At 38.1% G+C, this 13,367-nt stretch overlaps 1 protein-coding gene across 1 annotated transcript in view; it reads left to right on the forward strand.

Moving 5' to 3' along the window:
- The window catches only part of UCK2 (uridine-cytidine kinase 2), a 74,857-nt gene extending 62,540 nt beyond the window's left edge, over window positions 1–12,317 (forward strand). The window contains exons 5-7 of the mRNA XM_044672556.1: window positions 7,110–7,207; window positions 11,544–11,592; window positions 11,976–12,317. Coding sequence (XP_044528491.1) covers window positions 7,110–7,207; window positions 11,544–11,592; window positions 11,976–12,115 — 287 coding nt within the window. The 3' untranslated portion in view covers window positions 12,116–12,317. The remainder of the gene's footprint in view (window positions 1–7,109; window positions 7,208–11,543; window positions 11,593–11,975) is intronic.
- The last annotated feature ends 1,050 nt before the right edge of the window (window positions 12,318–13,367 follow it).

Consider the following 13,367-nt stretch of genomic DNA (forward strand, 5'->3'; position numbering starts at 1 on the left):
TAAATATTTTGGTGTAATTGAGATATTCTTTGTATGGGGTATGGATAGTTTAGTCCCCCCCTTTTTTTTTCTTCTGTGTGCTTACCATCTCTTATGTTAGGTCTTTTCTGGTTTTCCCCTCAGCTGCTAGTGCCCCACTCTTCAAAAATGATCTTGCATTAACTACATGTACACTTTTCTTTTGCTATTTTGGGAAAAAATTTGCCTTTTCCCCTCTGTATCCTCACACCTTGCACAAATGCCTGGCATGTAGTGGATGTGTGTTGTTTGTTTGTTGATTTTTAAAGTGCTTTCTATGAGTTTAATAATTCCAGGCACCGAGTTGTCGGTAGCCCCTGAATCTGTCATTCTAGTTCTCAGGGTCTATTCAGTTTGCTTTTTAGGCAGATGAAATGTGGAGAGAATCATAGCCCTCCAGCTAGAAGGGGATTCAGTCTAACCCATTCATTTTGCACACGAGGAAACCTTAAGGTCTCCCAAATACTGCACGCATCAGGGGTATGTGAATCTAGGTATTTAAGAGATAGCCCATGTTTTTTATCCCTGAGCCATGCTGCCTGCTTTTGCAAAGATTATTAAATTTAGTAGCCAAATGTGGGGTGGGGAAGAAGGATAGAGGATTATAGGGAAATAAATACATGATTTTCCCCTGCATTAGAATCAGGAATAGGTGACTCTCCAGAGGAAGCAGTGTGCTATAGCAAGAGTTGGGAGCCGTGGGTTCTAGTCGTGGCTCTGCTACTCTTTAGCTTTTATTGAGCCTCAGTTTCCTTATCTGTAAAATGAGGTATTTCTGACTTTAACATTTGCTGATTTTAAAGCCATACTGCTTAGGGGGAAGAGAAGGTGCCCTTTCTTAGTGATGCTACTACCTAGCAGGAGAGTTAGAAAGTTTCTTGAGTTATATCTTTCCTGATGGTTGATGGTGCCATGTTTTGGGTCTCTTCTGCTAAAAGAGAACATGCAGTTTAAGAAGTCGTGTGTGTGTGTGTGTGTGTGTGTGTGTGTGTGTGTGTGTGTGTGTGTTTGCAAACTTGCATGTATAGATGTGCCTGTCTGTCTCCCCACCCTGCTATGTCCTGAGGTCATTGGATTTGTCACCAGGGTAAATTCCCTTATGTTACCGAACATAATATTGGGCTGGGTGACCATGGGCTCTGGCTGATGTCATTGCCAGCCCAGCCCATGCGGTTGGAGCTGAAGTCAAAGCCTCAGAGAAGGGGATGAATGAAGAATAATCATAGGGTTACCCAATGTTAGAGGTGAAAGTGACCTTAGCGTTTCCATTCAAAGAGCAGATAACCATGTGAGCATGCTGTCCAACAGACCCAGATCTCTTTTATGCTATACTTGAAAGGAATAATCAGGTCACTGAACAGGATAATTTCTGTTGACAAGTAGCAAGGAATCTTGTATGAGCTTAACACGCACAAGAGATCCAGTGTTGGAGGAGAACTCTAAAGCTACCTTGTCCTCTTGAGTCAAATCTTTTTTTGTTGTTTTACTCAAACTGATTTGGTAAGGGGAGTACAGCTGGCAGTGTAGTGTCTTTCCAGTTTCCTTTTGTGAGGTAAGAGGATAATGATTTTGCCCGTCCCCCCCCCCCCCCCCCAATTTATTTTTTAGTTTCTTTTGGTATTCTTTTCTTCCCAAGTTATCTTGTAAAATGATTCCTTGATGCTTTCTAGGTTTCCACCTCCTGCATGTTTCCTTAGAGAAATATATCTGAAAAATGTTGTTTCATCTGTTATTCCTCTTTTTTTTATTCTTTCTAGGCTCTCTTTGACTAAATTTTGTATCTGTTGCCTTTTCTGGATGTCTCCATTCAGTCTTAAGCAGAGTCTGGATTTGGAAGCAAGAAATCTGGAATCTCCAATTCTGTGCCATCTTAGTCACATGAGTCTGGTCAAATCTCATAATTTCTTCAGGGCTTACTTTTTTTATTTGTTAAAATGATGGAGTAGCCTGAAAATGACAATATCTTGAGTTACCTCCAGCTCTTAATTGTCTGAGTGAGACAACTGAGAATTTTTCCTTCCTCATCTAGCTTATTCTTTGAATAGACTTTGGATCCCTTTCTTTAATCCTTCCCTTTGCACATAGTTTTTATGATTCATCCATTGGCACAATATCTTTCCAGTGTGTACGTGATATTTTCCAGCTTATTGTTTCTGAAACAGCCTTTTGCAACATAGGATAGAAGGTATGTGTAGGAGTGTTTACAGGGCGGGAAGAAGCAGTTCACTTTCTTCCTCCATTTTTCTTTTTTTGTTTTTAAACCTAACCGTGTGTTTTCCTAGACTTCCAAAGAAAGACCTGAGGTTTTTTAAAAATCATAAGAGGACAATATTTAATTGCACCTTTTATTAAAAGCAAATACTTGAAAGTATTTAACATTTAATTCAGGTTAACCTGTTCCTAATACAGTATCAAATATAGTTAAATTTCTCACATCAACCTATTAGAATATCTCTCAATAACTTTTCAGAATTTACATGAAACAAACTCATAGGGAACTTGTAACTTGATTCCAGTCTTTGTTGTCTAGTGACAGTCTTTGTTGTCTAATGATTTTGCAATTGTATTTCTACTTTCTTGCCTTGATATCTCTTGTCTAAGGATATATGAATAGAGCCAAATTAGACTTAAAGAAACTAATAATAATCTGACTCTTTCTGAACCCTTCCCCAGAATGCAAGGCATGGAATTGGATCCAATTCTTGTAGTATTTTTTCTCGAACTACTGACTTCATAAATATAAAATTTGTTACATATTCTACTATTTCTTTTTACTTTTCTCTTCCTTTGCCATCTTGAATGGGACAGAATGAGAATCATAAGCAGGACTGTGCACATGTATGGAGCTTCCAGGACATGAGGTCATCTAGTCCAACCCTCTGATTTTACTGATGAGAAAATGGAGACTCAGAGAAATAAAGTAATTTGCCATTGGTATAGACCAGTGATGGGCAAACTTTTAAAGAGGGAACCAAAGGAAAGGAAATGCTCATCGGTCAGTCTATTTCTAAGGCAACTCTTTCGAAGTTTCATTGTATTGTATCCTACTAATTATATTCATCAGATTAGAAATAATGCCAGATAGAACATTTTAGGCGACCCTGTCTGGCCCGCGGGTCATAGTTTGCCCATCACTGGTATAGACAATATTAGTAAATGACAGAGCCAGTATTTGAACTCATGTTCTCTGACTCCCAGACTTACCTTCTTTTCATGCAGCCTCTGTTAACTTTTAAAGCCTGTTTCAAATACTACTCATATAAAACCTCTCCTGATCCCTCTGTCTATAACAGCCCTCTTTTTTGGACCTGAAAAAACTTTATTCTTCTATATTGTAGTTAACTGTTTTTATGTCTTATTCTCCTACTCGAATGAATGTAAGCAAAGCTCATGTCTTCAAGCTTTATATCTCTCTTTATATTTACTCTCTTTCTGTAGAGAGTAACCTCTTATTAAATATTTGAATGAATGAATAGCTGTTTGGAGGAAGTCATTGAAAGCTTGAATGCCATATCCCAAGTAACACAGAATATTTTTACAATGAACAGGATACTCATCATGACTTGACTGATTCTCTCTGCTGTATTCTCCCTGACATCCTCTTGCTGTGTTCAAAGCATTTACTCTTTATGAATCTATTAATTCTAGAAAAAGGAGAGAACCAGGTACTTATTGAATATGAACTCTATGCCAGTCAGTATGCTGAGTATACAAATACAAGAGAAAAAAAAAAGTCTCTGCCCTTGAGAGTTTATATTCTAATGGAAGAAGATGACATTCTGTCAAGGGGAGTAAGATGAAAGTACTTTGTGGGAACATAGCATGGCTTGAAGTCCAGGAAATCAGAAACAGGGTTAGGAGAAGAATGAAAATAGACTAGAACTCACCAGAAAGAGGAGGGATGAAGAAGCATCACTTGGTAGGGGGATATTTCCAGGCAGGAGATATAGTGAGATATACCAGGTTCAGCAGGCAGCAGGGATGGAAGGATGAGGGTGAGGAGGAAGCAGGGATAGAGGAATATTCCAGTGAGGAGGCAGCAGGAGTGGTGGAATATTTGAGGATGAGGGAAGTTCCAGAATGAAATTCTAGAGAGGATTCAGTTTTTATGTGGATGTCCTATACTTTGAAGATGTGATAAAGAAGAGTTGAGGACAAATCTGGAAAGACCTAGAAAATGACAACCTTTTTGAGGGTATATGTTGACTTTCTTGATGGCCATCTCATGTTTTAAATCTTGTACATTTTATCAGACCAGAAAGGACTGGGTCCAAACAGCAGATGCAGTTATTCATTCCTCTTCTTCTTGGCTGTTGAATTCTGCCAGGAAAATTGCTACATTTCATGGATATTTCTGGGTCTGTTAACCTTTCTTCTTTTTTTAACTCTAAACCTTTACCTTCTCTCTTAGAATCTATACTATGTGGCCACAGAGATCTAGATTCAAGCCCTGCATCTTCTATTCTGACTGTATGCAACTGGACAAATCACTTTACCCCTCCACCCCTTTTTTTAAACTGTTACCTTCTGTCTTAGAATCAATATTAAGTATTGGTTCCAAAGCAGAGGAGTGATGTAAGGGTTAGGCAACTGGGGTTAAATTACTTGCCCAGGGTCACACAACTAGAAAATATTTTAGACCAGATTTGAACCCAGGATTTCCTCTCTCTAGACTGAGTTCTATTCACTGAGTAATCTAGCTCCCTGTTACCTTCCATCTTGAGCTAGGAAAAAAAATTTTTTTTTGTAGGAATTCAAAAGTGATACATGGGGACATTTTATCCTTTCTTCCCTCACGCTTCTGTTCTATGTCTCCCATTCTCCATACAGGATCATTCAGATGCATTTCTGTTTTTATTTAACTCTTACATGGGTTTGTTTCCAGTGAAACACAGCCTGACTTTGAGCTCTACAATAAGAGTGGTGCCTTATAGGCGTTTATTGGGAGAAATTAGATATCTTGTTAAGTGATAGTGGATTTCAGTGAAATATCAATATGAAAACATATACAGAAGGTAATGAATCCCTTAAATAAAAGAGAAGTTTGTTTAGGTTTAGTCAGAGGTGCCTTGGGACTCTCATCAAAAATTTTCTGTGGTCTTCTCTATGCTACCTTTAATCTATGGGAAAAAGGAGGACCAAAGAGCAACACAAACCAATCTTATTCTTTGATCTTTTCCACCTCTTTTCTCTCTCCCTCCCAATTTTCTTTTCCTCCATGAAAGCTGACTTAATAAGGTAGTCAGGGAAAGCATATGAATTGACATTTTGATGAACCCAGGGCTTAAAGTGCCCTCACCCTCCAACCATTTGGGGATCTAGACTTGAGAATGAGATAAAGTTTCCTTGTAGGATTCTTTTATTCAACAAACATTTACTGAGTCTACTCTTTTCACTACTTGGTGACCTCAGGATGCTTCAAATTTAGTCAGATTAGTTAGAACAAGAAGGTGGAAGGGGCATATTGAGCAGCAAGTGATTGTGCCAGTTTTGTGTTCTCATGCTTCTAATGGGGGAAGTCCTCTTATTTCACAGGATTGTTATAAGGAAAAAGGATTTTGTAAACATTTAATTGGTATGGGAAAGTGTCATTTGCTTTATCATAGTTGTATTTGGCAGTGTCGGCAGTTCTGAACAGTTCATACTTCCTTTTTAAAAAATAACACAGCTCAGAGCCAGACAAAGAGATGGGAGGTCTTGGGGTTCAAATGTGACTTCAGATACTTCCCAGCTTTGAGTCACTCTGGGCAAACCACTTAACCGCCGTTGCCTAGCCCTTACCACTTTTCTGCCTGGGAACTGATACCCAGGATTGATTCTAAGACAGAAGGTAGGGTTTTAATAAAATAAAAAATAAAGTTGCCTTCATTTCCCATTGTATCCCTAGAATAATTCCTGGAATAAAGAGAGAAAAGCAATTTAGCAAAAGTAAAGTTTAGACTAGTGTGCCCCCACCCTAATCCCATCCTCTATCCATCGAGGATCTTTTTAATGCATCAGTTTCTCATTTTATTTTATTTTCTAATAAAAAAGCATTTTTTCTCTCCCTGCCTTATCTTTTCCTTTCCCAATGCCCCCCAGCCACAGGTTCACCTGACTTAGTTCTCTTAAATTTTTCCTTTATCAAGTATATTTGTGAACATTTGCTTTTTTTTTAAATTTAATTTTATTTAAAATCTTTTTTCCATTATTACATGATTTCTGGTTGTCTCCCCCCTCCTCCTCCGTCCCCTTCCCAGAGCTGACAAGCAATTCCACTGGGTTATACATATATTATCATCACTCATTCTTTTTTCATATTATTCATTTTTGTAGTAGTCATCTTTTAAAATCAAAACCCCAAATCATATACCCATATAAACAAGTGATATATCATGTTTTCTTCTGGATTTCGACTCCTATATTTCTTTCTTATATGTGGATAGCTGAAAGCTTGTTTTTATAACATGCCCCCTCAGAAGGAATGATGTTGGGGTGTCAAAAATTGCTTCCTTTGAGCAAAGCTTGTGTTGTGTGACAAGATATTATAAACTGCCCATGATGGTGTTGATGGGAGGGCAGAATAGTGATGGATTTGTCATTGGTGTCAGGAAATTCTTGGAGGAGGGGTTGTTGAGGATGAATGATTTCTATGGGGCCAGGCTGGGGATGGGCTGGGAAGAAGAGGAAATGGAGGGAGAGAGGAAAGAGAGAGACAGAAAGTGTGTGTCACAGCTTCTCTCTCTGCCCCTTTGCCTGGCTTTCATGTGCAGGCAGGAGTAGCTCTTTACTTTTCTAGCAGAACAGAGTCCCAACTGTCTGAAACGGGTCATTTTTGATATTGCAAACTATGAAGAATGTTGCAGAAATACACTTGGCTGCTTGTTCCACCTTGGGAGGTCTCTTTTATTATTATTTGGGGATTTTCTTGGTTCTAAGACATCAAATGCAAATTTAGTTTTTCTCAAATTGCACCTGGATTATTCTTTGAACACTAATGTTCCCCATGTGCCAGAGCCCATCCGGCCTCACAGAGAAGGGAGGGAGAAGGGAGGGAAGGGTTGGCCAGTGCAGCATTGACTTGATTATGTTGTTTTTCCTTTCTCTTGTAGTGTTAAGGGACATCAGCGAAAGAGGGAGGGACCTTGAACAGATCTTATCTCAGTACATTACATTCGTCAAACCTGCCTTTGAGGAATTCTGCTTGCCAGTAAGTTCTTGCTTTCTCCTTCTCCCTTCTCTGAATTATGAATTACAGTTTAATAATGCAAACAAAGCCACTCACATGCTGGCCTCTCTCTCCACCAGTTTCTTGACTGGCAAGGCTGAATGTATCCACCCCAAGAGGAATTTTGGGTGTCACTTGATCTCTCACCTCTTTGGCGGGGGATCTGGTATTCTTCTATTCACTCAGTTGAAGATCAGTAGGATAATTACATTAAACTCCTCAGTTTCATATTGATCTGTTTCCCTAATGAGTTCTGCAGGTTTGTTTTTCTTTGGTTCTGACTTGATGTTCTAAAGCAGATGGTTTAAATTTGGGAAGGAGAAATAAGCTTTGTACCATGGGGCTTGCTTCAAAAATTTCCCTGCTTCCCCCTTGGCACAGAGCCATTGACTAGTCCTTTGGCAATTCTAGCCGTGGACAAGTCCTGTGAATTCTCCAACTAGGCAGTGAAGGAACTGACTAAAGCATTCAAGAAGAAAGTCTTTTTTTTTTTTTTTTTTTTTTCTGTAGAACTGGAACTCAACCCTGGAGGTGTACTCACCTTCCTGGTACACAAGGGAGTGATGGGATGAGAGTGATCTGGAAAGACAAGTATTTGGTGTAAGAGATTTCCCCTATCCATCCTAGTAGAGATATTGATTGGCTTTGGAGGAAAAACAAAAAACAAACCCATAAAATTTTGTTTCTAACCATTCTAGCTCTATTTTATTCAATCCGTTTTGGGATGGCAATTTGGCCTAGCTCCTGAGTGACATCTCTTGGGAGCTAATTGAAAGGCATCCATCCTTCTAAAGAGTGATGAAGCTGTTTGATCTGTGAAGCCAATATTTGTGACTCTTTATTATTTATTTATCCCTTTAGAGAATGAATCACAAAGTCTTTATCTTTACCCTCACTTCCCTTTCATAAAACTTTGTTTAAAAAAAAATCTTGTTTTTAAAGTTTGATTAAAGAGATACCAGTTAACTTCTAGAAAATCACCACAAACCAGTTGTAATTTCCAGTGTCAGATCAGAAATAGGGAAAATCTCAAGGAATCATTTAACATGGCTGGCCAGAGTTTTGCCTGTATAAGCCTTTTGTTTTTAAGCTGTAGAATTCTTAGCAGCAAAAGAAATATTACACACAAACTCATTATAGGATTGTGGTTATAAAGCTAAGAGAGGACACCTAGGCCCATATTTTACAGATGTAATAACTGAAGCCCATGGGAATATTTGTTCCTTTCTCCTCCATAAATTGACCACATTTTTTTTTCCCTTTTGACTTATCGTCAGTCTTAGAATTAATTAGAATTAATACTGCATATTGGTTCTAAGGCAGAAGAGGGATAAGGGCTAGGCAATGGGAGTTTAGTGACTTACCCAGGGTCTCACAGCTAGGAAGTGTCTAGGTCAGATTTGAACCCAGGACCTCCCGTCTCTAGGTCTGGCTCTCTATCCACTGAGCCAGCCTAGCTGCTATATTTCTTAACGTGAGTAGAGTTAAACTCTGGGTTGTTTTGTTTGCCAGGCACATGGGTGAAATTTAGAATTTGGTTGAGTCCATTTCTCCAGCCACCCAACTCTTTTTTCCCTCCCATTTAGCTATTAAATACTCAAGGTAAGCCAGCATGTTCTATTGTAAGCCTGGGACTGAAAGGAAATAGAATGTCTGTTGAATTTGGTTCAAGAGTGGCTGGCGAAGATTTTTATATAATATAATTCTAATTCAGCAGTCTTAGAGTCTATTGTAGACCTTTTAGGATTATTGCTTCAAATTGTTTTTCAGGGAGTTTCTCATTGATCTTTATACCGTGACAACCCTCACTCTCCATTTTTGTCCAAGCATCAAATGTACAATTAGTTACAACCAGTAGCTATTTATTATGTGTAAAGAACAACATATGTACTGAAGGGTGTATAGTTCCATCCCTCAAGAACTTATGGTCTAGTCTATGGAGAAAAGATGATGCTGTTATTGCTTGGATGGATCCTTGTTGTTGAGTTAAAACACACAGAGAAAGTGTATTTCTGTTTAGTTTTGGAACTCAGATAAAACATAATTAATTTTTCAATTAGGAAATTAGCATTTTTTTCTTTTTTTTCTTTTTGTTCCCTGTTGAATTTTGTGTGAGTCTGAGCAGAAAGTAATTGGGAACATAAATCTCCTGTTAAAATAATTGTCTTATAGCCATCCACAAAACTAGAAGGGTTTGGGGGCAGGTAAAAACCTAAAATCACTGATACTTAGTTTCAGAATATGCTTTAGAGCTTCCAGATGAATACAATATTTCATGTTCACAGCCCTTATTCACAGCCTTGTCCCCCACTTCCTACTATTTCTTGCCTTAAGAGAAGAAACTGTTATTTCTGTTTTCTTCTTGCATTGTGAAATCCTAAGCAAAATGGTTCACCCCTTGTTTGTCCTTTTTTTTTTTTTTTTACTGGACAGTTTATACATTTTTCTTTGGCCACAAATCATCTGTTAGTGAGATAAATATTTGTCTTTCTATGCTGAATTCTAATGTGCATAGCAAATGAATGTGTAAACAGTGTTAAATGTCAATAATTAATTTGAGAGTAAGAGATTGGGCCAAATTAACTTGAAATCAAGAGATTGCCAATTAGCCGATTTGAGTATAGGTCATTAAACTTGACTTTTTTTTAGTTTTAATTTGTATTTTATTCTTTTCTCAATTATGTAAACAATAATCCATTCGTTTAAATTTTTTTGTCTTCCATATTCTCTCTCTCTCTCTCATACTTTCCCCAAAGTAACTTAAAAAAAAAATCAATCACTTGTATTTTATATAAAGCTATCTCATTGATTGGGGCAGCCAGATAAAATCAAATGAAATTCTTAATTCTTTGTTCAGCCACTGTTTATTTCTAAATTACCTCCTATCAATCAGTTTCTACCAAGCATGACATTTTTTTTAACTTTTAGAGAGGTCTTTTTAAATGCTTACCTTCTGTCTTAGAATTAATACTATGTACTGATTCTAAGTCAGAAGAGTGGTAAGGGCTAAGCAATGGGGGTTAAGTAACTTTCCCAAAGTCACTCAGCTAGGGACAAATCTTGAATCCAAATTTAACCTGGGACCTCCTGTCTTGAGGCTTGACTTTCAATCCACTGAGCTACCTTGATTTTTTCTGCCATAAACTTTTTTCTTGAAAAATTTTTATTGATTAAGAAAAATTTCCCATGGCTATATTATTCATGTTCTTTCCCTCCCCTCCTCCCCTTCCCATAGCCTACGTGCAATTCCACTGGGTTTTATGCGTGTCATCTATTAAGACCTATTTCCATATTATTGATATTTGCACAAGGGTGATCGCTTAGAGTCTACATCCCAAATCATATCCACATCAACCCACGTGATCAAGCAGTTGTTTTTCTTCTGTGTTTCTGCTCCCACAGTTCTTCCTCTGAATGTAGCTTGTTTTCTTTTTCATAAGTCCTTCAGCCTTGCTCTGGATCCTTGCATTGCTGCTAGTAGAGAAGTCCTTATGTTCGATTGTACCACAGTGTATCAGTCTCTGTATACAATGTTCTCCTGGCTCTGCTCCTTTCGCTCTGCATCAATTCCTGGAGGTCTTTCCAGTTCACATGGAATTCCACCAGTTCATTATTCCTTTGAGCACAATAGTATTCCATCACCAATAGATACCACAATTTGTTCAGCCATTCTCAAATCGAAGGGCATCCCTTCATTTTCCCAATTTTTTGCCACCACAAAGAGTGCAGCTATAAATATTTTTGTACAAGTCTTTTTCCTTGTGATCTCTTTGGGGTATAAACCCAGCAGTCTGCCATAAACTTTTAAAATTATAGACATAATTTATGTACAACCAGTGATATTTCACAATGTCCTCAGTGAAATGAGTTGCTTACAATGCAAATTGCATCGACAGAGCACTTAAAACCAATGTTTTCACTCCCATCAGCATTGATCTATTTATAAAGTCCATTCAAAATGTATGTTTTCCTCTGGAATCAGTTAATATAATATGAGTGGCCAGAATTTGCCTGTATAAAGCTTAGGGTTTTAAACTGTAAAATTCTTAGTTTGCAGCAAAGAAACTATTGCCTAAGAACTCATTATAAGGTCATGGGTTATAAAGCTGGAAGATCACCTGGTCCCTCATTTCACAGATGTTAAAACCAAGGCCCAGAGAAATTAAGGAATGCATTTACTCAATACTACACAGGTATTAAGAAGTGGAAGTCCATAGACTCTGGAATCTCTACATTCTATGCTCAGAGAGTAAGTCATGTTCCATAATATGATTCTGAATTCTTCCATCATGCTAATTTTTAAAAATCTTTTTCATAGACCAAGAAATATGCTGATGTGATTATTCCCAGAGGTGTGGATAACATAGGTGAGTCATGTCCTTTGAGACAAGAGACAGAGGGGTAAAGGGAGGAGACATATTTTTTTAATTTTAAAAATTGTATTGAATTAATTTTTATTTAAAAAATTAAATTAAAACAAGATATTTTACTCTTCCAAATTTTTTAATTTTTACTAAATTAAATTAAAATTTAACTTTTTAAAACATTCCAAGATTTTATAATCCCCAATTTTAAAAATTTTACTAAATTAAAATTTAACTAAAATTAAATTAAAAATTTTAACTTAAAAAATTCAAAGATATTTTATTTTCCCAATCACACATAACAGTTTTCAGGATATGCTGCCATGTTGCTTTAGACACTGTTCTGAGCTTCCTGATCTTTTTTATTATCCTCTCTGCCCCTCCAGTGGCCATCAACCTCATCGTTCAGCACATCCAAGACATCCTGAATGGAGGCCTCACCAAGCGCCAGACCAACAACTGTCTCAATGGTTACACCCCCTCCCGCAAGAGGCAGGCCTCAGAGTCCAGCAGCCGACCCCACTGACCTCCTGTGCCCGATGCGGCATCCATGCCCCGAATCCTATCCCTTACTCACATGGGAGACGATGACAAGGAGGAGGAGGCATCGCTGATCTGTGTATATAGTGTTTCCAGTGACAGGACTGTATTTAAGAAACTACCCTTGGAGAGGAAATGCCTTTGATTTTTTTGTACTTTTGGAATGGGCAGGATGAGATGGAAGATGACCCGAGTTTAGGTGACAAACTGTGCCAAGAGATACCGGTGATGCTGAATTTATGAGTCCATCGTGTAACCAGTTATAAATATATACATATATATATAAAAATCTATTTTTGTGTAAATGTAGAATAATGTAAAGCTGTTTGCCGTGAGTATTTTCCAAGGGGATATTGTGAGAGCTCGTGCTTGTATTTTCTGGGGTAGGTGCTTTAGCCCTGGCAGTGGGCATTTATTTCTTACATTTCCAGATAGAAAAAGCCAGTAGTTCCAGATTCTGTCAAGGAGGGGAGATGCAGAGAGAAGGACAGCTGATAAATTGTCCCAGGTTCTGGAGGATTTCTGGAAAGGATTGGCTTCTCATATTTCCCCCTTTCTTTCCTGCCCAGTGCTGCTCTCTTCTGACAGATGCCATCTTCTGGGGCTAGTCCTTAAGGATATGAGAAGTTTTAGTTTGTTTAGGCTCACTCTGTTTTGGTTGGGAATGAGGGAAGACCCCAAAATCATACTCAGGGAAGGAAGTGACCTGCAGAAGAGAGTAAATCTTGAACGTTCTCTTTGCTCTCCCCTTACCCTACATCCATTTGGTCTTTCTATTTCCCTTTATTTTTTCTTTTTCAGTCTTCTTAGTGAGGACAAGGTTGCTTCTGGCTCCTGCCAATGAAGTAGAAATTTTTTGAGATTGTTATTATCATAGAGGCAGAGCAAGTGTAGAACAGGAGCAGGTTTGTTACTGTGTGTGGGATCTCTTTAGATACTGGTTTCAGATGGCTTTCTGGAAAGAATTGAGTGATGGTACCCGCATCCTATTGTTAAACAGCAAGGAAAAGATCTAGGCTTCTGTGAATTTCCTTTTTGATTAATGACTTGGGCTCTCAATGATCTCAGTGATAGGAGAGCCAGTACAAGAAACTTAAACCATTTCCCTCTCTGACAGAGGGGTTAGCTTTGTTTCCTTTCTCTTCTCCCCAAAAAAGGATGCTAAAACCAGATTCCTTCCCATCAATGATTTTCATTTACCATGTGACAACTAGGATAAAATTGCTGTTACCACAGAA

Source organism: Gracilinanus agilis, chromosome 4, assembly GCF_016433145.1.
Source record: "Gracilinanus agilis isolate LMUSP501 chromosome 4, AgileGrace, whole genome shotgun sequence".
Classification (NCBI taxonomy): domain Eukaryota; kingdom Metazoa; phylum Chordata; class Mammalia; order Didelphimorphia; family Didelphidae; genus Gracilinanus; species Gracilinanus agilis.